Source organism: Lissotriton helveticus, chromosome 6, assembly GCF_964261635.1.
Source record: "Lissotriton helveticus chromosome 6, aLisHel1.1, whole genome shotgun sequence".
Classification (NCBI taxonomy): domain Eukaryota; kingdom Metazoa; phylum Chordata; class Amphibia; order Caudata; family Salamandridae; genus Lissotriton; species Lissotriton helveticus.
In genome coordinates, this window is record NC_136067.1 from 1405780911 (window position 1) to 1405808752 (window position 27842).

Below are 27842 nucleotides of genomic sequence, written 5' to 3' on the forward strand. Positions count from 1 at the left end.
AGCTACAGAAGGGGCCGAGGGATCCGCATCACCGAGAGAAGCGAGGCAGAGCAGAATAGAGAGACGTAGAGGACCAAGAGAAGGATCTTTGTAGATCAAAGGGCAAGCAGAGTTTGGAGCCAGAATTCAAGAGGATGGAAAGGAGTGTGGGGTAGCTGCGTTCAGAAAGAGAAATCACAAGGAGGTGTGAGGAGAACACAACTGGGCTCTGAGGAGGTGAAAAAAAGGACTAGCGTGCTGGTGAGGGATCAGGCTTGTGGTACTTCGAAGGGAGTGCCATAAATCAATAGTGCGCTTTCCCTGCAAAATCTCTGTTTCGCCTACTCTATTTGTAAAGGCAGGCCTCATGAATGCGTACTGAATAGCATTTCTGTGCATCCTACCAAATTATTGCACTCCGGTTATTACATGAAGATAATTGTGTTTTGACTCTATCCAGCATTAAGCAGCCTTTGGGGAAAATGAGCAGTTATTTTTGCATGGTAATGTCATATGCACATTTTGTTATTCCCTTCAGCCATTAGCAGGGCAAGTAAGGTTCGCTTGCTGTGCTCGCTCGCCATAGTGCACTCCACCACAACCTGTACACCCCACACCCCCACCACTTTCAAATGTCACCAGGCGCCCCTGGCAATGCAGTGTAACAGCCCTTGCGCCTACTTACAAGTTAACCGAACGTCAGTCACTTCAATGGGATAGGTACTCACGCAAGAGGGACCTCACACTTCGTGGGAGCGTGCTGCTGCCTGCAGCCCTTCCGTCTTCAAGCCGGCAACAGACACGGGGCGAGGAGTCCGAGGACGAGGTCAGGTCAGCCAGCAAATCAACCAGAGCACTGGCTACAGGCAGCTGAGGTGAGAACGAAATAATTCCCGGAGCCTCACAAAGAGTTCAAAAGGGCAGAGGCAGGGGGGCGAGTGGCCTCTGACGTCACCTTATGCTGTGACTATTGGATCATTGGCAGCTCACAGACAGGTAACTGGAGAGGCGCCAGGTCAAGTGCAGGGCCATTTGGTCACGCAGCACCTCTCGCACTTTTTTTCGCGCCCTAATGGCCTGCCAATCTCCCTCTCAGGAGGCAGATGGGAAATTTGGTTCCCCTCACCCTTTGTCCCCTGTGTCCCCCCCCACTCCAAAATCTGGGGGGGATATGTCCCCCACGTCCCCCACAGTTCCTACGCCCATGCATACAATTCATCGCAAATCTTAAAATTTGTATGATGCCACCAACAAATGATTTATAATGTGCCTAAGAGCGGTTATGTGTTCCTTTTTGTGACCCTCAAAACAAAGCATTCCCAACAATGTGTTTCAATAGGACAAACATGGCCTAATCTTAGCACGCAAAAAATTCCAAACAGGTAAGCTTCTTGTGTAACCTTCCACCTACGAAGTTCCATGAAAACACCCTCCAAATTTTAAGGCTCTTATTTCCAATACTAATATTTTCTAAGCCGGACGGTACTTCCAGGTAGCTGCTGACCAGGGTGCAGTAGGGTCCTTGGCTCATCCTTGGGACCCTGTGACTCCTCCATAGGTCAATAATTACATTGGAGTGCCCTTCCCATTAGATAATATTGCTTAATCCCTCGATTTCCTCAGTACATATCATGATGGTTGGAAGTGCTGATCTGAGATAACCCTACCTATACTCCCCTAATTGCACCAGGTACAACCCAAGTAAAGATTACCGCCATTGTGCTCACTGTTGATAATGGAAGTTACGTTCTCCAGTTATCGTTGCGTAATACTGTGATCATATGAGCAATTCCATTTAAGCAACTTGACAAGTGTGGCAGGATGTCTTGATTCATGCCGCCTCCAGCTCACATGGCTTTGGCAGGCAGGATGTGCCCACCCTGCCCACTTTGTGGCCTGTTACTATTTTTTTATTTTTTTGTGAGTGTAGTGACTGCCACTACATATTCTCCATATTGTAGCCAACCAATTTGGAACACCCCATTCACTTTGAATGAGCCAGTTAAAGCCTGTCTTGACACAATCGGTCCTTATATCTCTAACATTGTACCAGCGTTAACCTTTTCATGGCCACCAGAAGCACCTTTTTATAAGCTTTTTTTTTAAAAAAACAGCTGTACGGATTCACACTAAAAAATAAAAAGCTTACATTCAGAGTAAAGTTATAACTTTTTGCCAAATTTTATGTAATTCCTTTCTGCCATTCTTTCTGTATCATAGACCAAACTTTGTTTTAGGAATTAACTTGAAAAATCACACTTTTAGCCCCCACCCCCATTTTCCTTGGCCCCTGCTTTACTGATCAGTGGCAAACGTTCCATGAAATAGCCAAAGTAGATGATCCTTTTTTGGAAACTTTGGTGAAGATTTATTTATCGGTACCAAAGTTATTAAAGCAATAAGAATGGTCTTTCCGGTGCCACTGTGTAATATATATTTAACACAAATCTTTCCATTAGAAAAGTTCTCTTTAAACCGACTAAAACTGTCTTTGCAGCCTTATAAAACCACATTTCATTTATTTTCATTTAAAAAAAAAAAAGAAATCTTTTAAGCCAACTAGTCATTAATTAAAAAAAGTGATTAAATTGTATTTCACAAACCTTTTTTAAAAAGAAAAGTAAAGCAGGGCAATGTCCGCAGATAGGCTGGCAAAGACATACGATGAGAAAGTACCAATATGCTTTAATAAAAAAATCACACTTCTGTGTCCCATCATGTCCCAGAGGTTACAGCTAGGTAAGTTAATTTTTACGGGACCAAGAGGAAACTGTACTTTAGTCAAACACCACATTCTTATTCATCCAAGTAGGTGGCAAAGTTGCTTATGACTTTGATGAAGATTCCCTTACAGCAGAACTAGGTTTACAGGTAAGTAACATTTGCTTCTCTGGGGATCCTCATCAATAGTAGTAAGCACTAATAGAATAGCGAGTCCATCCCACTAAAAAGGCAGAAGAATGAGCAAAACAAAATTACATTATTACCCACAAAGATTCCTTAAGGAAGCCTATCCAAATCAAGACAATAGTTTCTTGTATATACATGAACGCCCCGTAGTGGCCGTACAGATCCTAAAAAGGAACTTTCCAAGTCAAATGCTGTGAAGATGCCTTATGTATAGACTCAAATGGTATACGCAGGAGTTTGGAAAGGACAATGGTATTCTTCCAAGGTACATGTGGGGATCTATTACGGGGAAATCTATCTTTAATACCCTCCACGAATGCAGGTATTTGAAACAAAGTTTGTGATTGAGATTTTCTCTATGCAGTTATTGCTGCAAGGTATAATAATTAATGAAAAGTGAAATCCAAATCTCGCTAGGGAAATAAAGTACGAAACTAATACATCTTTCTGACTTCTGAGGGATCTTAGTTGCTTTGAATACACCAGTTACAGAGCCTCTTCAATTTGAAAGTGTTTGATGATCTTGTAGAAAGACATTTTGCTGCTTTCAAACTATCCATAGTGTCTTGTGGAAAATTCATATGCCTCTATTGTAAGAATTTAGGATCTAGGTCAGTAAGTTCAACAGTGGAAGGTTGATATACAAACCTAATCCCCAAACGTGAAAAGGAGATCCAGTCTTCATAGGAGACTTCTGTGTGGCCACTTAGATCATCCTGGTTTTACAGTGGGACAGTTTGATCGACACAGTTGGGAATCACACAATTGGAGAGAATCGGTAAAGAAACCTTCCTCAACAGTCTTTCAAAAGGGCATTCCCCTTCAACACTGGTTGATAGTTCTGAATAATAAATGAATAAATAAATATATATCTTAAGACTGATGAGGCTTTTCCTGCAGGAAAATCAAGGATTACGAGTAAGTATGTTGGGCTTTTAAGACCATCACTGAGGCTGTCCTGTTAAACAATCATGTTCTATTGAACTATCACCAAAGTATGCACAGACCGTGTAGAATTGATTGAAAGGGCACTATGCTGGGCTACTTGACATTTAATTGTGTGCTTTTCTGGTGATCTCATACATTGTGTCTACTGTTAGGAGTACTGACATAATGGTATTTATGTGCTCTAAGATGAAGTCATTGCCAGTTTGTTGTAATGTTTTGTGACGCTTTTTAGAGAAATACCAGTCAATGTTTCCTCCACATTGTCATGTCATGCAATGCAATATAGACCTGTTCCATCATCAAGAGTCGTATGGATTTTGAATGACTTGCAGGTATAGCCAGCATTAAAAGAACATCAGCAGCGAGCAGCCTTCTTGAGGCAAGAGTAACTGCTCCATGAATAATCAATATTGTGACCCGAATTGGGTCACATAAGGGCATTAGCCAAGACCTCTTGATTTTACGAAAGTTATATGTGTAATATACCTAAAGGTGCTTTGACTCAGTCCTCTTCATCCGTTGGTCTCTTCTTGTGTTGTTCATACTTTTCTTTCGTCCACTACAGTATACAACATGGGGCAACCCACCTCAGCTATTGGCTAACTTCACTGTGAGAGACCACATTCTGTCCTTTCACATGGAGCATATAAACCAAAGCAGTTACTTTAAGTGCCAGGCACCGCTATGGCAATGCGTGGTATTTAAGAACAAAAAAATATTTGTGCTAATAGGCAATGTATTTTTTTTTAGATTGAGGACCTGGTAGCTTATTCCAGACTAAAGATTTGCAAAAACTATGACCAAACAAAACTGGCATCGACAAAGCCAAAAGGAAGGTGGCCATCGCCCATCTACTGGTTTAGCAGTATTCTTTCCTGAAAAGAGCAATGAGCAAAACCAGCAGTGGCAATTACCCTGTTTCAGAATGACACTGAAGGAGCAGAGAATAGGGTACAGTGGTGCGGACTAATTTGTTAATTGACATTTCGCTGGACCATTCGTTTTAGGAAAGTGTTTTTAGAATACTTTTCAAAATGTATCAGTGACACAAATAATGACGAAAGGTATCCGAGAACTGTGGTTTTTGCCAGAGTGCTAGGTGTTCTAAGGCCTATTTTCAAGAAACAAAACGCTGTTTTTGAGGAGGGAAGTGGTGTTACAAAAACGTTTGACAACAGAGACGTCATTTACGTAATAAATATTAGATCTGAGCGCTTTGCATTTTGTGTGTGTGTGTGTGCGGAGAGGCAGTTACTTCGATGTGTAATATGGTCTTTGCAAATTGGGCAAAGGTTGGTTAAGGGAGTGGTGTAGAAAATGGTGGAAGCAGAACATTGTGAAAATGGATACCGTGAGACAAGAATGAGATCTAAATGAGGTTGATGAACTTGTAACACAGCTTGTATTTAATTGCTGGCATAGCTCTTCTCTTACCTGTAATGTTTTTAAACAATGTATGAGAGTTGAAGTTCATTTATCGCCACCACCTCCTTCTCTCAATCGAATGAATAGGTAGAGACCGTGGAGGTACATAGGTTTTTATTTTCACCTGATTCCAAAACGGTGCCATTATGTGGCCTTATTTAATTGTGGCTGTGCCAGAAGCTAACTATAAATACTTTTTGTATTTTCCTTTTGTAGCTGCAGTGCCTGAGCTTCCGTGCAGGACTGGAGGAAGGGACATTGAGCGCTGGAGAAGTGAGGTTTTTTTTTAGTTTTAAGAATTTAATATGTTGAATTGTTAAATGCGTTTGTCCTGCTGTCTCCATTGTACTAGTGCATTGTTGGTATGACAAATGAGACACAAAACTAGCTTTCCAGCTGGTAATAATTTATTATGAAGAAGCACCATCATATCCTCTGGTAGGGCCATCGTGGCTCTTGGACAACTAGGCAAATGGGGTGTTGAGTAAAAAGGGACCTTCCAATAGAAAGGGCAGCTGCAGGTACCCGAAATATTGGTGCTAACTTGGAGTTTAAACAATTGTAAAATATGTGTTTTTATTGTGTAGAGCTGCACAGTGTCTCTAGCCGTCAATTTAGTTGCAAAAATGGCTGCAAATTCCTCCTAGCGATGCTGGTATGGCCAAAGAGGCAGACTCTTAAACATCTGAAATCAAACACGTTCTTTGAAAGATGCTTACTACCATTATGCTTGCATTAGCATATGCTTGGGTGCAGCAAATCACTCAAAACCATTTTAAAATACTATAATTTAATGTCAAGATAGTGTATTCTGTGACTGTAAATCAAACATCTGCTTTTAAATGTATTCATTTTTAATCTGATATACAATAAAGCGATTGTTTGATTTCATGTACAGCAACATACAAGGTAGGTTTCACAGGCATTTATTGAGCTAAAAGCTGATGTATGTTTACACTTCATATTTTAGTCTTTGTTAAACAGAAAATACATCTACAGCTATTTGTAACAGCCATATTAACGACATGCAAAGTAAGCCTTTTCAGGTTTCACACCTCAACAACCTAATATCAAACACAAGAATTCTGCAAAATTAATCATTTGCACAAAGAATAACATCCAGTTAAACTCGTCCAACTTAGTGCCCGTGCCACATTTGACTTTCTCTTGATACTTTGCAGTTTCTCAGTCTTTCACTATAGTACACATACCACACCTAGACACTTCATGCGACAACTCCATCAGAGAGACCACTTTCTGCATTTTATCATCCACCTTCAGCTTTCCGGACATCCTTTACTCACAAGGAATGTCCAAGGTAGTCTCTGACCCATAGCACATGCCAGTTACACCTTATATCTCACACTCTGTAGAGACAGCTTCGCAAATCTGACATCCTCTACTTCTCACCTTGAAAGATTGCTATAGAAGCCCGCTCAAAATCCATTTCTACTTTATTTCTACAATCGGTATCTTAAAGGAAACAGTCAGACATTGACCCAAAGATGAACTAGTTACACTCTTGCTTCAGTAAGAGTCACCAAATTCAGTGCAGGTACCACACTAAATCAACCCATGATCTATTGAAGTCTGGCCTAAACACATCTCTCCTTCTGTGAAAAAGCACAAAGCCAAGTGGTTTACCCCATGGAGCACACAAACCAGATTAAAAATAGAAAGTTGGGAAGAACATGAAAGAATGACATTCTCAAATTAAATTACAAATTGTGTCACAAAGCATAAACTTCCTTAATCATGATTGTGAAAAAGCATACTAAATGCGCAAATGCCCTTGACTGCTAACTCCCAACAAGAGGTCTGCAAACTCCAGATAAGATCCTAATTCAAAAGCAGCTTCTGCAACAATCTCCCCTAACAAGAGATTGTGACGTCTAATCCTTTTTCCGTTCCTTAGTGAAAAACACCCATCCTAACATCAACCTTTGATGCCGTCTTACCACACACTGTCCTTCTTTTCTCCTTCTCCAGTTAGCATTATTATGTCTCCATCAGTCTTGTTTGACTTTCCACTTAACCTTCTCCTCAGAAAAGTCAGTCACCAGATCCGTGCTTTATGCCTTCTCTGGGAGAATCTTCAAAAGCACTGTAACCTTCCTACCACCAAAACTGAATAAATTACAACTTCACCACTTTCTCTCATCAGGCATCTATACTTTCCAAGAGCAATTACCCCTTTATCAAACCGCTAATTTCCAGTATCTTCAAGCTTTCCTCGACTACAAACCTCATTGAACAGACCCTAGAAATGTATTGAAGACAATCACTTTTTAACTACTACTGGGGTGTCTCTGCCAAGAAAAAATATCCGAATCTATTTTATTCAGCTTCTTTTTGATCTTAGAATAAATAATCACTGATGCTGGTAGAATTTGTGACTGTACCCTGCCCCACGTAACTGTAACCTTCAGTACTGTTAGTTGCAACACACCTCCCCATCATCTTTCAGATGATGGATTCTAAAACACTGCGATAGACTGGAGCAAATCCATTCTTCCAGACTGAACTAAAGCAGCTTTTTCCATCCCTACCCATCACAACAGCTCTTTTGCTCCTGTGCTTCCTCTATTTTCTCCAAAGTTTACTGCCTATTTCTATCCTCCACAATCAGTTTCTTTGCTTCATTTTCTAAAAAGATATACGCACCGCACACATTTACCTCAGACTTCGCACTTGATGCTGATTCCGTGGACTTGCCTTACAACTGAACCATTATCGTCAACCCATTTACAGCTTGATGCAGAATTGTTGGCTTAAACTGAACTCTGAGAAATTAGTCAATTTCCTTTAAAGACTCTACTTGTATATGATCTGTCATAATAGGCCCTTGTCCACATTCAAGGGGGATAGTAAAGAGCTTTGTATTTTTCGTAAACTTCATCCTTTACCCTTGTTGCAACTGCACAACCTCTTTCACCTTGCACTGCTTAATGCATCTAAAGCACACACTTAGTTTGTGAAATGATGAGGTTCCCAATCCCCTGATTCTGTGGTTACTTTATATTACAAGAGGTTGAAATGGTGGCCTCTCCTAAGAGTGACCAACCTGCAGTGGCAGCTTTGAACCGAAGGAAGGTGCGCCAGCAGGCAATACATAGAGGCAAGAGAAAGTGCAGAACAAGGGCAGAATAAGCAGAGTTCTGGAGACCAAGCTGTTGCCAGTAGGAGAGGAGAAAGCAACAGGTGGCTCGTAGGCTCATAGCAGAGTGAAAACATTCGGGTAAGGAATGCATAAAGAGTGGTGGCTCCCCAGGTGACTTTGAAACTTCTTCACCTGTAAACCTGCCAATTGCTCTTTGATGTGCTTGGTGAGTTTCCAAGGTTCTCTGGAACAGTCAGACATGACTCCATAGAGCAGAGCAATGTTTCAGAGTCTGCCTTCCAATAGGAACAGATAATGAGAAAGAAGGGGTGAAGTTGCATTGATAGCCTGTGCAGAGACCCGGAGCTGCTGCCAAGTAAAACTTTGACTCGAAAGGAAGCCCAATTAACTGCAGAGCTTATTAGTAGTCAGATGACAGGAGCCTGGGTGACGGCTAACTAGGCTATGGTTGCCCCCGAATACCCTATGGCTTTAATCTACACACTCAAGTCCAGAAAATCCAAATTCGTTTAGCTATTTTAGGTGATGCCTCTTCACAGGCTGAAGGAGCTGGTATTGACAACATTCCCTTTATAAATGAGTAGAAGCAATATGGAGATCCTAGAAGGGAGATGATGGAAAGAGGGATGAATATCAGGTATGCAGTGAGGTGGGATAAATGGCACAGAGGCTTGTAAAGTGGAAAGGCATGGTGGGACATTGAGGCTCTAGTCTGCTAATAATCCTTGGTAGAGTCTTGCTTTACTTTCACAGAACTGGCCTGAAAGAGCACGTGAAATGGGGCATAGTCTGCTGCTGCTTCTCCTCAAAGTCACATTGCTCAGCAACTTGGGTTGGCCAGACCTGCAATGGACACAGAAGTAAGAATTGAGCTACTAAGTGGGCCACATGCATGTTTTAGAACTTTAACTATGATGTATTGGTTGCCCCTCACGGGAGCACAGGTAAATAGAGCAACCTTATAAAGTAGTTGAAGTACAAAGCACCACAGAGGCAACAGGAGGGGCTTGACAAGAGAAGTGTCAGCTGCTAAACAAATCGCACCGTAGAACATATGAAATGGGTAGTGCAGCAGAGTGTTACTATTGAAGATCACCAGCTGATCAGTTTTGGGCCTCAAGAACTAAACAAGGGTTTTTAAGTCCCTGGAAAGGCGCAGGTGCAAAAGCGGGCAAGGGGAGATAGGATGCATCAAGTACAAATTTACTTTGACCACTCTCAGTCAAAAAGCACTGCCTGCCTCAGCACACGAAGACCACATGGAAAACATCCCCAAAGCAATCAAAGTACAAATAAGAATAAAATAAAGCTGAAGAAAGATCCACATAGATCAGGAGGAAGGTCGACAAGCTCAGTGGGTAAATGACTTAATGTACAAGAGCAGTTCTAGTTCTAGTCCCAGTGAGTGGATTTGGTACAACACAACTTCATCTTGCTAGACAAGAATGAGGAGAAGCAGTATGACCTGGAGAACAGTTTGCAGTTATGAGGATGGAATTGACTTGGATGTCCCCAATAGATCACCTATTGAGGCAACTCAGTGGTTTTGGCAAGGTTAGTTAATATGTAGATACATCATTTTTCTTGCCTCAGTCCCTGACCCACTCCTTTCCTTCATTGGGCTAATGTATTCTTGTGTGGTCTTTGACTAGTACCATGGACTAGTGGGTTGAATAAACAGATTTAGAAAAAGATAATAGGAATGCTGAGTTCATCTGCGTTACATTTTTTTGTAGGTCTCCAGAAAACAAAAGTTATCTTTAAGCAAGTCTCAGTTCTCATTGATTGGGACATGGAAATGAGTCGTCATCTTGTTCATTTTCAGGAAGGTTGTATAAAACTGAGATTTTATTTATGGACACTCTCCTGGCGCATAAGGTTTATCTCGTTAGAGACATTGTATTCCATGTTGTTAGCCTGTTACAAGTTATATAGCTTATATGGCATTGTTCATAACTTCAGCCTGTTATACTAATCAGTTTGTGCCAACATATCCCGACTGGTTTTCATATAGAAAACTTAATTAACCGTATTGTCGTGAACATTACCCAGTATTTATTGGCCAATAGCAATATATCCTATGATACTTCTGCGTTTCTGTAAAAGAGGTAATTGTGACAATCGGACCCCTGAGCCTACAGTGAGGTTTAGCTGCCTCATATTGCCCTTGATTTTTCTTCATAGGTGTGTGGAATATCTCTGCACCTTTGTGAATTTTCTGATCATTCATGCACTCTTATTCTCTGGCCCACATCCAAACTTAATTTTGCTATCCTTCCATTTATTTTACCATACATATATTTGGGTATATTACAGGTTTTGTAAAGCAATTGAGTATTTCACTTTTAATATTTTGTAACTTCTAAAAATGCCTTTTTTCTCATTCATATTTTCAATTGATAGTACAGTTCATGAAATGATGGTCTGGAGTTTAATACAAACCAATCAGTACAGCTCCTGATTAATATGTTTTCATGAATATAATGGGTTTGCTTGTTTTCACTTGACAAGCTGATTTTCTGGTTAAAAGTTTAAACTGAAAGCAAGAATGATTTTTGGAACACTGTATCCCGTGGTGATATTCAGCAATGGAGGACCAAATTATGCAGCGTGGCTAACTGAATTTTGAATCAAGGAAATGCAGTTTGCTTAATTTTAACGCATATTGATTTGATAGGAAATGTGTCGGGAAAATACAGAATATTTTGCCGTGAAGTTGTAGTGCACCGTCTTAATAATGTAGTGTTTCTTCTGCCTAGATTAAACTAATTTGTGAAAAAATGTATCCCGTTCTACACTACACAACCTTGCAGTCTTCTAGTAAAATGTAAATGCTTGCACGCCCATTCGGCCATCAGACTACAGCATCTTACAAATAAACTATCTTACAAACAAACTGACCATTGTTGAACTCAACTTTGTTATGTTGTGCTCATTTGTATGGTGCGCATATCACGTAGGAAAGTATCCTGCCTCCTAAGAATGGTAGATCTGCCCTAACTGGGGCATATTGAAAGTGCCAGGTTTTCAGGTTTCTTGCAGAAATCTGTGATGGAGCTGGAGGCTCTGATGTGGAAGGGGAGGATGTTGCAGGCTTTAGGGGTCAGGTAGGAAAAGGTGTGACCTCCAGCACTGTTTTGGTGGATGTGGGGGGACGTGGGTGAGGAGAAGGTAAGGCATGTGTAGGTGCCTGATTGGTGTGTAGAACTGGATGTGGCTGTTTGTGTGCTGGGTCTTGTTTGTGTTGTGCCATTTAGATGTGTTTGAGAAGCTTAAAGAGTGCATGTTTGTGTATCTGGAGCCAGTGGAGGCCTTTTAGGTGTTTGGATGTGTGAAAGGGTAGTGGGAGTTTGAGAGTGAGTCTGGGTGCTGCAATCTGTATGACTTGGAGAATCTTGGGGAGTTCAGAGGTGATGCCGACATAAATGGGTGTTGCCATATTCCATTCTGCTGGTGATCAGGGCTTGTGTGACAGATCTTTGGGTGTCCAGTGGAAGCCATCTGTATTCTTCTTTAAGGCGGTTGAGGTTTTAGAGGCAGGTCGAGGTGACCATGTTGGATGGCATTATTTGATTGTTGGTCATGCGCCCTAGTTTCCTGGCCAAGTTGGACGGGCTTGACGAGTGAGCTCTGAGAGCCACCAGTCCAAACAGGTCCACTTAGGTCTTTTCAGTGTTGAGTTTCAGCGAGCTGGTTTTCATCCAGTTTGTTTTCATCTAGTGGGCGATCTCAGAGATGCAACTGATAAAATGCACCTAGGTGGTCGATGTGTCTTTAAGGAGGGGAGGATGAGCATGGGGTTGTTGGGGAATGAGATGATGCTGAGCCCATGAGCATGGATGATGTTGGCGAGAAGGCTAATGTAGATGTTGAATAGTGTAGGGCTGTTCAAGGAGCCTTGTTGGTTGCCATAGATTAGGTGGGAGGCAGTGAATGCGTATAGGGCTAAGCTGACTGTTTGGGTGCGTCCTGGGAGGAAGGCGCTGATTCATCGGAATGTTGATCTATGGATGGAGTGCTATACTCTGTCGGAGGTGACCTGCTGTGTCCCTCTTGTCCATGCTTGGTGGATGCTGCCTATGGCAGCGATGAGCGTTTTCTCAGTGCTGTGGTTTGGTCTGAGTCCAGATTGGGAGGGATCCAGGATGTAGTTGGCAATGGGGTGGTCTCACAGTCAATGGTTGAAAAGCTTTTCTAGTACTTTGGCCAGGTAGAGGAGAAGGGATATAGCCCATTGTCTTCTGGTCTGCTGATGGGTTTTGCATATGAGGTTGTGTCCTTTGTTGAAAATGAAGTGAGGGCAGGGATCTGAAGGGGCACCTAAGTGGATTTGGTGCATGGTGTTGGTAGTTTGCAGAGGGGTAATGGCTGGCCAGTAGGTCAGAGAGGTTTCTGGGATGATATTGCCATCAGACTGAAGGATAGCAAAGGTGGAGAGGGCCGGTTGGGGTGTGAAAATGTGGATGGTGCTGAATTTGGTGGTGAAGTAGTGGAAGAGCTGAATGCAGAGTTCCTGCAAGCTTATGGCAGTCCTGGAGCTGGTTACAGGGATGTACATAACTTCAGTACAGTGAATAATTCGTTTGAGGAGTTAGCGCTGTTTTACATCCGTTTGAGTGCTGAGCGCTTGGTGGCTCTGAGTTGATGGTGGTATATCTGGAGGGTTGATTTGTAGGTGTCTTTGTTGTTAACATGGGTTTTGGGCCATCAGCATTCCAGCTGTTTGAATAGGCACTTAGTGAGTCTGAGGTCTTCCGTGCATCAGCTTGCCTGTGGCTCTGACCGAGATGAGGTGGTTTTCAGACCAGGAAGTCCGTGCAGGAGATGATCCATTTGTTTTAGTTCATGATGACGCATGATATGTTTTTGTGATTGGGTGGGCATAGAGATTGAACCTATGTGGTCCAGATATATTTGGGGATCTTGTTCCAGTTGTACCTGAAGGTCTTGGCTTGATGGTTACTGTGTTTGTTGGGCAGGTGTAGGCTGAAGCCGATGAGGGAGTGATCGATCCAGGTGAGGGGGTGGTGGTGGGCTTATCCATTGTGGTTTTTGAGAAATTGGTGAATAGAGTTTTGAGGAGCTGTCCAGCTACTTGGAAAGGGTTGTTCACTTGTTGGGAAAGCCTCTTTGAAGGATTAGTGAATCTTTAACATCAACTCTCAATTCAAGTATACAAGTTACAGAATATTTACTGCCTCTGTTTCACTTGGCATCAAGAGCATTCTTTGTGCATGAGAAAATGGGCTCCCACAGAATAGTATTTCAAATGTGTTTTTGTTGAACGGATATATTGAGAATGCTCTTCATGCTGGGTGAAAATGGGGTAGCAAATTCTTGGGAACTTGTATATTTGAATTGAGAGTTGATTTTAAAGAGCCTTGAAAAAGAGGTGGTACCTCGGAAAACATGTTAGCTGTGGGGGAGCAATCTTATTCTTGATGTCAGATTAGTTTTAAATTAAAAAACAAATAAAGGAAATAAAAATACGGACACAAGGATTCATATTGTTATTGAGAAGGCATGTTACTGTGATTTATGAGTATCCTCCTTTTTAGAGATAATGTAAAATGGTAATAGGCTTCAACTTAATCCTCATGTTTGGGCCCAGTAGCTCCTGTTTGCCCAATTGCCCTCTTAACAGAGTTTTCAGTGATGTAGCTTCAGGTGGAGGGGGTGTTTGGGCTGTGACACCCCCCAAATAAATGCATTCTTGGTTGGTAGTTGTGTCCGGGGACCCTGAGATGGGTCTGCCCTGTCTGTTTTTCCTCGCCATCTTGATTTCTTAAGAGGCTTTGAGTTGTTGATTTTTTTGGATGAGTAACTTAAATATATATAGTAAATGGTTTGCCAAAAAAGTATTAAATCAAGGTGGAGTGACCTAGCTAGCTAACATGGGGGATGCCTTTAAAAACACTCAGACTTCCTCCGTTGTGCATCCTCCTCCCAGGTAGCAGGAACATTGTTTTGCCTTGAAGGCTGGAAGGCTACCTCCCAAAGCTCCCCCATTCAATACCAGGGGCTGGATGTGCTCATAGGGGCTTCTGACAGTTGTCCAAGGACCAACTTTATGCAAGAGCGGTGGACAAGATGATGACCTGACTCTGTGAGACCTGGCCCTGGCTGGTTTAAGGGGGTAGGCTGGGACCACTGGTCTTCTGTGTTCTTAGGTGGGAGCCTTTGTAAGGCCATAAGGTCCCTTGAAAACTGCATGCAGCAGTGGTGTCCGTTCTGGGGCCCATCGCTGGATGTGCCCACTGGAGGTGGATCTTCCTCCTGAGAGAGACCTGAGGCTCAGCCTGTCTGCATGAAGGTGGGCCACCCACCCAGACTCCAGTGTGCCACATGCCCTGCCTAACGTACTGTGAGGGCACCCCGGCTGGAGGAGGGGTGTTGAGGGTGATGGGACTTCACCTCTCTACCCCCCTCTCATCCGTTGGAGGCTCACCTGAGGCTTTGTGTCCAACAGTTCTCTGAGGGTCAAGGCACGAGGCGGACAGACCCACCCATTATCCTGGGCCCTGGAGGACGCACATTTCGCTTCAATTTTTGGAAGCACCCGAGAAGAAGGGTGAGATTTTCTCCTTCCACCTCACCCACCCTCCTGGGAACCAGCTGGTGAACCAGGTGACGTAGAGTGACGCCCCTTGTGACTTTTTCTTTCTCACCCCTGGTGTTTGCTGGCCAGGTTTGGGGGGGGGGGGGATGGGACCCTTTGTGGTTTGTACCCGGCACTCATGGACATGCTTAGCAGGATTCTTGGACATCTGCTCTCCCTCCCTGGTTTCTCCTAACCACCGGGGGCTACGCTCACTGCTCGTGCTGCCCTGCTAGAGACACTGGGGCAAGAGGGCTGGACAAGGAAGTCCACTCCAATGTGTATATACCAGCTGGTCGAGTAATGGGATGCCTATGGACCCAGCGAAGGGCGAGCAAAAGAGAACCTTTGGTGGTATTTTGCTCCGATTCACTGGTTCCTGGGAGCTGACTGTTGCTGACTCCATGGGCAATGACAGAAACTCTGGGACCCAAAATGGACAGGTTTGTAGTGCAGCCTCTGCTGGGAGCCGACTCCTCTGACACTGCCACACACTCTCCACTGCAACACCAGCCCGATGACATAAGAACCATCCTGCAGGCAATCCAGGCTTTTTGTGAAAGTATGTATTGAATCCAATACTGGAGAAGGGCAAATTGACATCTCCTTCTTTCGCAAGGATCTCCACAGCATGACCAACAGAGTGATCGAAGCGTTGGGTCGGGTGTCCACACTAGAGAACCAAGTCACAACACTTAAAAAAACAGGTGCCTAGGCTTCTTTCAGAAGCAGCTACTCTAGAAAGCTCAGCTGAAGATGCCGAAAATAAATTCAGGCATAATACCTTTGACTAGGTGGATTTCCGGTAGGTGTAGAGGCCTCTGAACCGGAGACTTTTGTGGAGAACTGGCTTACAACGTGGATGTCAGAGGGGGGGATCTCACCCTGGTTTGTGGTCAAATGGACCCTCTGTTCTCTGCTCTCTGGCCCGTGGTCCATTCCCCCCCAAAAACAAACTCCCACAGGTGTACCGCTATGCCTGTTTATTGCCCAGATACCTAACTACAAAGATTTGGTCTCCATTCTTCAGGAAGCTCATCAAGTAGGTCACCTCTCATTTGAACCCTTGCGTGACATGATCTTTCCCCACTACACTAGTACAGTCCAGCAAAAGCGGAAGTCTTACGACGAGGTAAAGCAAAAATGATGTGCTATGCACATTTAATACATTGTAATATTTACAGCCAAGCTCGATCATGGCCCTGACCAAGCATGGAGCCTTAATCAACTCTGGTCACCAAGATGGGAATGCCTCCCATTGCACCTGTTTGGAAGAGTGGCATTATTTAAAATTATGATACTGCCCACTTTTTAGAAGTCCTCCAACACTTCCCATACAACATACTTAATGGTTAAAGAGGCTTGGTGGAGAGATTCATGCCGTTCGTCCCCACATAGCCCTGATTAAATTAAGCAGTCAGCATATATTGGGTGTCTGAGGATGGCCTACATTCAGATATGATATTGGGCCTTCCACTTACTTGTAGTTAACGACTGGCTAACAGGCGGATGGGACGATCCAGAATCCTGCTTGGGCCTGGGTAAGCTCTAGTGCGCTGCCTTGAGATTCCTGAGCTGGGACAGAAAGCGAACTCACTGCATCCCAATACGGGCAAGACAGTGTCTTCAACATTCGGCTGAACTAGAAGAGTTTGCGGCCTGGGACTAAATTGGTATCACAATCATGGGGGAAGTTTGGCAAAATGGTCACTTGTTTTCCATTCAGGACCTCTAGACGCAGTTCTCTCTATCACGCTAGCAATCCCATAAATATTTCCATTACTAGCAGTCCTCATAGATGGTGGAAATGGCCTGCTGGGAATACAGTCCTTTCGAGGCTCAACTCCTTACAGGGTGTCATGGAAGGGGAGTGAGTTCCGAATATGCCTCTCAATGGTGGTGAATGCATCAGAGGAGTTCAATACCCACAAAACAAAATAGGAGGAATGGTGATGCCTGGATTGCTCCCCGAGCTCCAGACCTAAGCTGGTCCATCTGAAAAACCTACACATTACTTATTACAAGCCAGATGCCAATGGCATGCAGGTAAACTGCCCCACTCCAAATGCTTTTGATCTTCCGACGCAAACATCGCAGCCAGAGGACTCCACACCTGGATCATCAACTGCGCGGATGTGCTTGCCCCGTCTACACAACCCTGACAAACAAGGTCCTAGAAAAGCCGCCTGGTTCACCACCGACCTCCAGGAAGCCAGACACACCTACAGAAGCCTGGAGAAGAACTGGAGAAACACCAAGGCTACCGAAAACTACTCCACCTACAAGAAAGCCATGACGCACTACCACAACCAATTCAGAACCACCAGGAGGAACTTCATCCACAACAAAATCCTCGCAAACTCCACCAACAACAAAATCCTCGCAAACTCCAAGGAACTCTTAAGTATCATTCAGGAATTCACCAACCCATGCAACGGAGCCACAGACATAACCCCGTCTCAGGACCTCTGCGACAAGCTTGGAACCTACTTCCACATCAAGATCAAAAACCTCTACAACAACTTCACCGACCAGCCACCGTACGCCACAGCCAGCTCCCTGCCCTCCAGAGACACCTGCCAACCCACCATCTCCAACTGGACACTATCACGACCAAACACCGCCTCAACCATGAAAGGCACCCACTCGGGGGACTCCACCGACCCCTGCCCCCCCATCTACCACAGATCCGCAGCCATCATCGCACCTGAACTGCAACGCACCATCAACACCACCTTTGAAACAGGCACCTTCCCAGACGACTGGAATCGTGCTGAAGTCAGGCCTCTGCTTATGAAGCCCACAGCTGACCCTACTGACCTCAAGAACTATCGGCCCATCTCGCTCCTCCCCTTCATGCCAAAGTCGCAGAGAGAACAGTCAACAAGGAACTGACTCGATTCATCGAAGAGCACGCCGTCCTTGACCCATCGCAATTCGGTTTCCGAAGCAACCACAGCACCGAGACCGCTCTACTCGCTGCCACAGACGACATCTGCACCCTCCTGGACCAAGGCAACTCCGCAGCCCTCATCCTACTCGATCTATCAGCGGCCTTCAACACCGTCTCCCTCCGCACTGTAGTCGCCAGGCTACACAACGCCGGCATACAAGGAACAAGCCTGGACTGGATCTGTACATTCCTCACCGGAAGAAGCCAAAGAATCAAACTACCACCCTTCTTCTCTGCCCCACGACGATCACCTGCGGAGTCCCACAGGGGTCATCACTGAGCCCGACCCTCTTCATCATTTACATGGCCCTCCTAGCAGCTATCGTCCGACAAGACACCCACAACATCGTATCCTACGCCAACGACACCCAGCTCATCCTCTCTCTCACCAAAGACCCCACCACCGCCAAGCTGAACTTCCAGAAGGGTATTCAAGACGTTGCAGTCTGGGTAACCAACAGCTGCTTAAAACAACGCCACAAAACAGAAGTCCTCATCTTTGGAATCACCCCCTCAGCTTGGGACAGCACCTAGTGGCCGACCGCCCTCGGAAGCCCACCCACCCCCTCAGACCACGCCAAAAACCTCCGCATCATCCTCGACTCAGAACTCACCATGAACCGACAGGTCAACTCTGTCACCTCCAGCTGCTTCAACACACTCTGCATCCTCCGTAAGACCTTCAAATGGATCTGCCCGGAGTCTAGGAAGCCAGTCATCCACGCACTCATCACCAGCAGACTGGACTATGGAAACGCCCTCTACGCCGGTATCAAAAAGTCCCTACTCCGCAAACTCCAGACAATACAGAACACCACCGCCAGACTCGTCCTAGGCATCCCCCGGCACAAACACATCAGCCAACACCTACGCAGACTGCAATGGCTCCCTATGGAGAAAAGAGTCCTCTTCAAGGTACTCACTCACGCTTACAAATGCCTACACAAAAATGGACTCAAATACCTGAACAACAGAATCAACTTCCACGTACCCAATAGAAGCCTCTGATCTGCCAACCTTGCAGTGGCCGAAACCCCACGCATCCACAGAGCCAGAGCAGGCGGAAGAGCCTTCTCCCACATTGCAGCCAAGGCCTGGAACGAGCTACCGGCAGACATTAGACGAGCCCCCTCCCTGAACGCCTTCAGAAAGGCCCTCAAGACTTGGCACTTCGGCTAACAGTTCCGCGGACCCCCCCCACAGCGCCTTGAGACCCTCACAGGTGAGTGGCGTGCTTACAAATCCCTGATTGATTGATTGATCCCTCTATAGGTCACTAAACCCAGTTTGTTGTTTATTAATATTTCGGGGCTCATATGAAAGCTCAACTTATTGGATAGCGAAACTTTAAAAATAACCCACGGCCTTTGACCATGAGTTTGTATACTTAACACGGTCAGGTATTCATCTCTTTAGGGCAAAAGAATATATTTGTATGTATATATATATATATATATATATATATATAACAACTAATCCCTTATCAATCCCATTTCCTTTTTTCCACTCTTCGCTATATCCTTGATGAATAAAAAACATTCTCACCCTTTCTGGAGTTGTCAAGTCTTACTCCAATCCTGCTTCTCCAATTTAAAACTCTCAGGGGGACAGAAGTGACAACAAGGTGACAGTCATTCCCACCGATAATGACCAGTTGAGTAAAATTATAAATGCAAAAAAGAAACTAATAAGGGCTGAGCTTCATGCCGATTTCCTGGTAAAATATGGAAAATCTGACCTAATTCTTGTTGTACTTCAAATAAGAAATGAGCCGGGTCTCTTCATTGACAATTGAACATTTATAGAACCTTGAACTCTAATAGTCAATAGATGCAGCTGAAATTGGATGTTGTTAATCATTTAAACAGCCTAGGAATTAATCCTCATTGAAAGACAGGCAATTGGTCAGGGAAAACACAGCACTAGGAGAGGCCAAAAAGAAAGATATCTATAGAGAGTATGTATTCAATAAAAAGACCATAACATTGAGAAATTATACAAATAGATTTACATATGAGTTTGCTTATCCGTACCTGTGACCAGATTCTTATCAGGAAAATCAGGACCTACCATGGAAAAGATCACCCAGGGGGAAGGCCAATATATACTAGTGGAGGCAAGACACATGTCACCTTTTCAGAGTTGTCTGGTTGCTGCAGTGAGGATGAAGGGTTAGCACACAATGGGGGTGCTACATATTCAACTAACATGGACCACAGGCCTTTTTTAGAATTGAGACAAACGGGGACAAAGGAACAACAGAGTAAGAGGCCACTTTACGAGTACCCAACCACCTTAGGAGTACATTCGTACGAGAAGCCAAAAGTATTGTAGGTAAAGAAGGCCCGATAATCAACCTATCCAGCAGGACCCTTAATAAAATAGAAGTAGAGGTCCTAGAAAAGGATTTTTGTTTTGGCCCCACTACGGGACCCAACAATTTTGAGATTGAGTGGGATCTGAGGGCTTATTTTAGGAAAATCAGGTTGAGGAGATTTTTGGAGGGAGAGCAGGATAGACAAATTACCAACATTTCAGGTTTACTATCTAAATCAACATTCACCGAGTCAATAACCCAGATAAGTAGCAATGTAGAAATATTTGAGAAAGTAGTAGAAATTAACATCCTAAAAATATTAGAAGAACCTGGTTTCCAATCTAGTAATCTATCTGCCCAACATAAGGAGACCCTATTGGCATTTAGACATGATACTAGTATAACCATCAAACCGTCCGATAAAGGCAGTGGGGTGGTTGTATTTGATACAGCTCATTGTGAGGCTCGAATTTCGTAACTTCTCTCTGTGAAAGAACATTATCAGAGAACTGACAACGATGCACTAGCAGACCTCGAAAGGATCGTTAGGGATGCCTTGGAAGCAGCCAATAACAACGTCTGGATCTGTGAGGAGGAATATCGATTCATGATGATCAGGGACCCTATAATCCCAGTGATTTATGGACTACCCAAAATTCATAAAAGTATCCACAACCTTCCTTTGAGACCCATAGTGTCTTGTCTTGGTTCGCTTCTTGAACCCTTGAGCAAACATGCTGATTGTTTCATGAAGCTGCTTGCGAGCAAGCAACAATCTTATATTAAATTAAGCCCATATGATTTCAAAATTGAAAGGGGACAATTTAATAAGGAGACACAACTATTGGTAACGCTTGACATAGAAGCGTTATATATGAACACCCCCAAAATGACATAATAGAAGTCATACAAGAGGTCCTACAAAGTTCTGAGATAGAATGTCTGAACAAAGATTTTATTTTACAATGTGTGACAATGGTTTTAAAGAAAAATATTTTTTGTTCAAGAATGATTTGTTCCTTCCAAAGAAGGGGACCAGCATGGGAGCCACCTGTGCCCCAAGTCTGACATGTCTCTATATCAGTCAGTTTGAAAATAGGTCCATCTACAATGAGATGGCTTAATTTTATAACACATGTTAAATCTTGGTATTGTTTTATTGAGGACATTTGTTTTCATATGAGAGGGTCCCAAAGAACAATTGAATGACTTTTTGGCCTGGTTGAACCTTGGGGATCTCAATTTGAAATTCACAATGGGCATTCACAACACTAGGATAGATATTTTCGATATTTCCTTCAAATTGGTGGAAGAACATCCAAAGGTAGAACTTTATACCAAACCCACTGATAAAAATACATTATTGCACTATTCCAATATCCACGCTAAATCCCTGACGGATAATATTTAGTTTGGACAATTTCTCTCACTTTGGAGGAATTGTTCATCCATTGAGGATTTTTTTTTACTTTCTACCAACCTCAAAGAAATATGGAGAGAGAGAGGGGTCCCCCTAAAAAACGTTTCAGCCACTCCCTCAAACGAGCCCCTTTTTACTATCGAAAAAGTATGTTCAACAGCCCTGAGAGAAGGAAAGACGCAGAAAGGATTGTCTTCATCAGCAATTTTTCTCACTTAAACAACCGGATCAAAGATGATATCCATAGAAACTGGAATATCCTCAATGATAATGAGGAAGTGAAACTGAGCAAACGTTTGTTTACTTTTAGGAGAAATCAAAATCTTAAAAACCTCCAGGTACAGGTTACAGAGAGGAAAGAGTACAGCCCCAAATTACTCTTCAATGGTACCATTGAATATCGAGGATTTAGGTTCACAACTAAGATACTGAGCAATTGCAGCTGTAGCAACATAATTGATCTCTTGCTATGTCCCTATGGACGGGATACATGGGGGAAACTAGCAGAGAGATAAGACAGACTATGTAAGCACAAATCAGCGGTGAGAACATTGAAAATCAATGCACCCCTAGTAGACTACTTTTCGGAAAGAGGTCACACATGTACAGACATTAAGTGTTTTTTCTTGAAAAAATTCTGAGGATGAGTGTGTCCTTATATAATGCAACTGGTGCTCATTAAGGCACTCTGATACCTGGTACTTTTGGGTCAAGTTGCGCTATATAAAACTCTGGGGAAAAAAAGAGGAGGACATCCAGATGAGAGGTGGAAAGTGAGGGAACAATGGTTTATCTCTAAATTCAACACCAGAAGGTTTGGCTTAAATGACAGGGAGGATTGGGACTACTGTATTACTTAACAGGGTTCGCCCAATACTGAATTGAATACGAATTTAGATCAGCATTCCAAGATGGCGCAGAGTTGCAATTCCAACTTTGGGACACTTAATGCAATGATTGGATAGGCTTCCCAACACATGAGTGACGCATTATCAGGAAGCAGCATTTTAATATTGGGACAACATGCAACATGGCGTCCGTAAAGGGACCCCACTGTGTTAATGAGACATGGCCATAGGAGTAAGGAGGTAAGATTGGACTCTGACTTTTCCTGGCGACATAAATATGGGGTTCTTCTACCACTGAAATAAATAAGAACTTAGTTAGGTATAGCTAATTCCAAGATGGCTCCGAGTTGTAAATTCAACTTTGAGATACCCAGCATGACGATTTGATAGGCTGGCCGACACATGTGATTTCTGCATAATCAGGAAGCCACATTTAAATATAGTGACGTATATGTGATGACATCCACAAGGGGAACGCTGTGTGAAATAGATGCAGTCACAGGTGCACAGAAGTAAGATTGGAGGCAGTCTTCTCCCTGCCACTTGGCTGCATACTTGTATAGTATATAGTGTCTGTAGTAAAATTTTGCCTAGTTTTGTCCTAATGTTACTTATAAATCACTGATGGGAGTAAGGGGAGAGTTAATCCTGATGACCGTAAAAGAAACAAAAGGATACAATCAACCCACCTGAATCGTGTCAAGTTAGTGATGTAAGCGGTGAGTTAAATGCGATGCCGCAAAGAGTGCATGCCTAAGCCTTTATTGAATGTAGCTTCTGGGAAGTTCCTTTGGATTGCTGACTTCAGGATATGAGAAGTGGACATAAATGAGTAGGGAAGGGATAGGGCCTAGCAATCAGTGACGGGCATGACCCTTGTTAAACAATCAGAAGCAATGCACTGAACCCCTCGAGAATAGGTTTAGGGGTTACTCTAAACAAAACTTTCAGTATGTTAGGAATGACTGGCTGGGGAAGTGAGGCCATCCCCCTATTCTTTGTTTGATTTTTAATTTGAAAAAAATGAGATGTGCAATGGGTTATTATTAAAAATCCCTGGGAGTAAGATCCGTTAACCTTCTAAAAATACGATTCTTTTACGGGCTAAAGATGAATTTTTTGACAGAGCTGAATTCTAATTATCCATACCACCCTGCATCATAGATAGGAAGCCTATGCCCATGAGAGTTTTTAAATTGGAGATCCGGGATTGAAGTAAGAAAGGATGAGAATGTTTGTTTTCTTCAAGGATATAGCGAAGAGTGGATAAAATACATGGGATTAGTTGTTTATACATTAAAAAATGTGTCTCCACTCCCCCCACCCCCGTTTTTGATTACTTTTTCACTACAGAGGTGAATGCCCGATAGTGTGAAGTGTACAAACTCATGTTGAACGGCTGTGGGTTATTTTTAAAGTTTTGCTATCCGATGAGGTGAGCTTTCATATGGGCCCCCAAATAATAATAAATAACAAACATGGTTTGTCACCACTAGAGGGATGGCATTAGATATAATGAAAGATGCCTCTGTTTCAGAGTGCTGGGGCCCTATGAGGGAGGTTCCCCATGGTCATTGAAAACTTTGAGGTGGTTCAGGACTACCGCAGAAGGGTCCAGATTGAAATCTTTGGGCAGTAGTTTTTACAGAAGGTGAGTGCGCAGTGTTTCACACTAATAATAGAAACTTAAAGCAAGCAAACATACAAATGAAGTCTGAGTATTCATTCCCCTCAGGTCATAGGTAGGTGGTCCTATCTATGGAAGGAAAAACAAGAATAAACTAGAGGAAACAGGAAACTGATGAGAATTGGTTGGTGCATGGTTGTGATGGATCCACATGATGTGAGCGGGGGAGTATTACAGAATGTAAGTTGTAATTTTGGAATACAGATACCACCATAGTATGACAGGCTAACGCCATTGGGTGCTAATTTTGTGGTTTATAATACCAAAAATAACTATTAAATTGTGATTTGTGTATTGTTTCTCTTCACATTGTTTTGTCACATATATATGGGAGATTCGTTTTGTTTGTCCTGAGGAAAGTGGAGACCTACAAATCCTTGTACACCGAAACAAGTCAAAATAATTCGCAAAACTTAATCTGTGAAGACTGGGGAGTCAACAGATGGTGATATGAACACCATATGAGGTGTTTTGATATCCCACGTTAATCAGATCAATTTTTTGTTCTTCTCTTGGTTTGTTATTGTCATGATTGTATACTTGGGTATATGTCATATTGATTTGTGTTGCACTGTACTGTGAAGATTACAAGAGGGTTTTTAATATTATTGTAATAACTTGATTTTATTTTGTATTTTTAACCGCTGATATATGTACGGTGATGATCACTCAGAAAATGAGTATATACATATTGTAATGTATTTTTAAGAAAGTTAACAATGTTCTATATTTTTGCTATTGTTTTGTGGTCCTGAATTCAGTTTTTTTAGGTGATTGAAGGTTGGTTGTGAAGTACGCATGTGACTGTATTGTTCTGACATGGGGGTAACTAAGTTTTAGGCTTTGGCTTTGAGCCCTGCCCCAATGTTGTGGGTCTCTCTCTCTCTCTGCACTGATTATATGTCCACTCCAGAAAGAAATCACACATTGTGGTTTTATTTTTCCATGCTTTGTTTTAACATGACTGATCTCTCCGTACTAGACATTGCCTTTGTAAGATATAGCTCTGACTAAACTTTGATTTTGTTGTGCGATACTTTATCATTCTGTATCTGAATTCCAGACTTAAGCACACCTGCTTTAGTATGACTTGGTTACTCAGCCAAACTTTATTTGGGGAGTTGTGAATATGAAGACAGAACTAGATCAATCCAACTAGAATGCAGTATTACCTAAGAATTTGGGACAATATTGAAAAATGACAATACCCAACACAAAAAAATAAAAAGTCTTCTAGTTGCCCCAGAGAAAAGCCCCCACATGTACATCTTTGAAGCTACTGGAATAAAAATCAAATCCCTTGAAGTACTGACTTCCGATACTTTAGTGAACTGTAGTGAAAAGTAAGGGTTTTAGATGTGTTATTATTAAAATCACAACTGTATCTAGCATACTGATGATATTGTCTGAACGCTATGCCTGAATAGTAGTTGTCTCAATGCCGCAGCTGGTGTGAGGCTCATTCGATAAGTATGAAGAATAGTATGTGTAGACAAATGAGAAGTCTAAAAACATATTTCTCGACTCACTTTTCTGAAAAAAGAAAATTTCGGCAAATAGTCTATCATTTTCCATGTCTTTGTTGAATTCAAACAAGTTTCTGTACGTGTGAAACCTTGCTTCATCACAGTGACAGGGTGCACTAGACGCATGTCTGGGCATACCTGTCCCACTTAGGGCGACATACTAACCAAGGTCAATGGGCATCTCCCCGCAAGGTCTCTTGGTTTGGCCCGTTTCTGTTGAGGGTACTAGGCCAGTCACAAAAGTAGCACTGTATTTTTATTGGCATACATGGGGTAACACTGAGTGGCAGTAATTATGTGGATTCCTGCAGATTCCTGAAGTTTCCATCACAGAAATGTAAGGAAAATGTTTGGTTTCAGGAAAAGTTTGAGGTGTGCAGGGCATTATGGGTAAGAAAACCTCATGGGATTCTCACAAGGCCCACCACCATGGAATCCCCAGGTTGTTTGTTTTTCAAAAATGTCTGTGATTGGGAGCTTTTCATGGTGGTGGCAGAGCACAGCACCAAATTTTGCAGCTACCCATTTTTTTAAAAAAAAGGATCCGTTTAAGTAGAAAATGTGAAGTTGGCACAGAAAATGGAATAGAAAAGACAGTTTATTAAACCTCATGAGGTGGAACTACATTCACACAACACCCTTCGGTAGAGTATGAGGTAGCACACTGACTGGAAGGAGCTTGGTCCTTTTATACCCACACAGGGGCTGAAATGAAGGCGCTACAAGGCACAGAGTGTTTGTTTCAAATACATATAGGGTCATACAGAGAGTGTGCTAGCAACAAGTGGGAAGGGCTGACAGTTAGCTAATTCTGGTGGACACACCTTGACAGTTACAAGTTGGAGACAGCTGCATGCTCAACTGAACATGTGCAAAACAGAAGAGGATAAATATATCTTGTCTCTAGGCAGATTTCAAGAGCAGTTAGCAGGAAGGTAGGACAGAGCACATGGCAAACAAAATGGCCAACAAATACAAAATGGATTCCGTAAAACTGACAAGATAGTCTCTAAATACAAGATGTCTTCTGCTAATGCGTAACCTAATCATTGCTAAATTACCACAGACGACCCTTTCAGCATTTACTGAAGACATTCGTCTATCTGTGGTAATCTAAATCTTCATCCTGTATATTAATGTTCATCATTTCAGTAACTTCACTATTTAACATTTGTTGTTCTTTTGCAATATTTCTTTTGGCCAGTGTACAAGCAGTGAGGCACATGGAACAAATCATGGGACCACATTGTATACAAGTACAGCATGTAAATAGTGTCACCAGTAGTATACATAGAATAGTCAGTAGATTCCAGCCCCAAGTAACAAAGAGTGTCCATATCCAGTTTGAAAATGTCCATGTACCAGTCTCTGGGTGAATGTCTGCAGCAATCTTATGTAGCTTAGAGATTGCATCATAAACTGAAGGTGAGTGGTCAGGTATAAAGACGCAGCAACTGCTACCGATGAAGCGGCATGCACCACCTCGATCAGCCAAAATCATGTCGAGCACCATCCTATTTTGGAGTGCTACAATTCTTGCAATTTGCAGTTTTTCTGTAATGTTCCCAAGTGCCATGGCTGTCTGATTGGTGACAGCTTCCACAACACGAGTCAATCATCTGATTTTTCTGCTATTCAATGCAGCACCCACAAAGAAGAACAAACCCAAATTGAAATCAACATATTGTCGTAGAGCGGTGTCTGTCTGGTCAATCTCGTCAGTACTTGTTGTTCTTCTATATCTATTTTTAGAAATATCATTGTACAGCTTCAGGTCAAGATGATATGATGCAGGTGCTAAAAACACAGGGGGTAACAAAAATGATATGTAGCATACCCCTGACCATCCAACAGGTAATTGATAATATCCTTTATTACCACACACAAAGTAGGTTTTGTGCAATTATGTAAAACTACTATTATTCATGCCCTCAATGTTCAGTACATAAATACATTCACTTCGTCCTACGGGAATTCTCCCAACACTGCCAATACATAAATCTGCTTTTGCTCTGGTTACAGAAATCACAAAGTGTCCAATGTTCTTCATATTCCTCACATTTGTGAAGACATATGGTGTCGAAATATTGTCCGGTTGGTATTCATCACA

The 27842-nt window shown here is 42.8% G+C and overlaps 1 protein-coding gene across 4 annotated transcripts in view; it reads left to right on the forward strand.

The window, feature by feature from the left end:
- MAP7 (microtubule associated protein 7) overlaps positions 1–27842 on the forward strand; it is a 1007524-nt gene that overhangs the window by 440574 nt on the left and 539108 nt on the right. For all 4 annotated transcript variants that reach the window (XM_078649192.1, XM_078649193.1, XM_078649191.1 and 1 more), the window contains exon 3: positions 5479–5535. In XM_078649192.1, coding sequence (XP_078505318.1) covers positions 5479–5535 — 57 coding nt within the window. The remainder of the gene's footprint in view (positions 1–5478; positions 5536–27842) is intronic.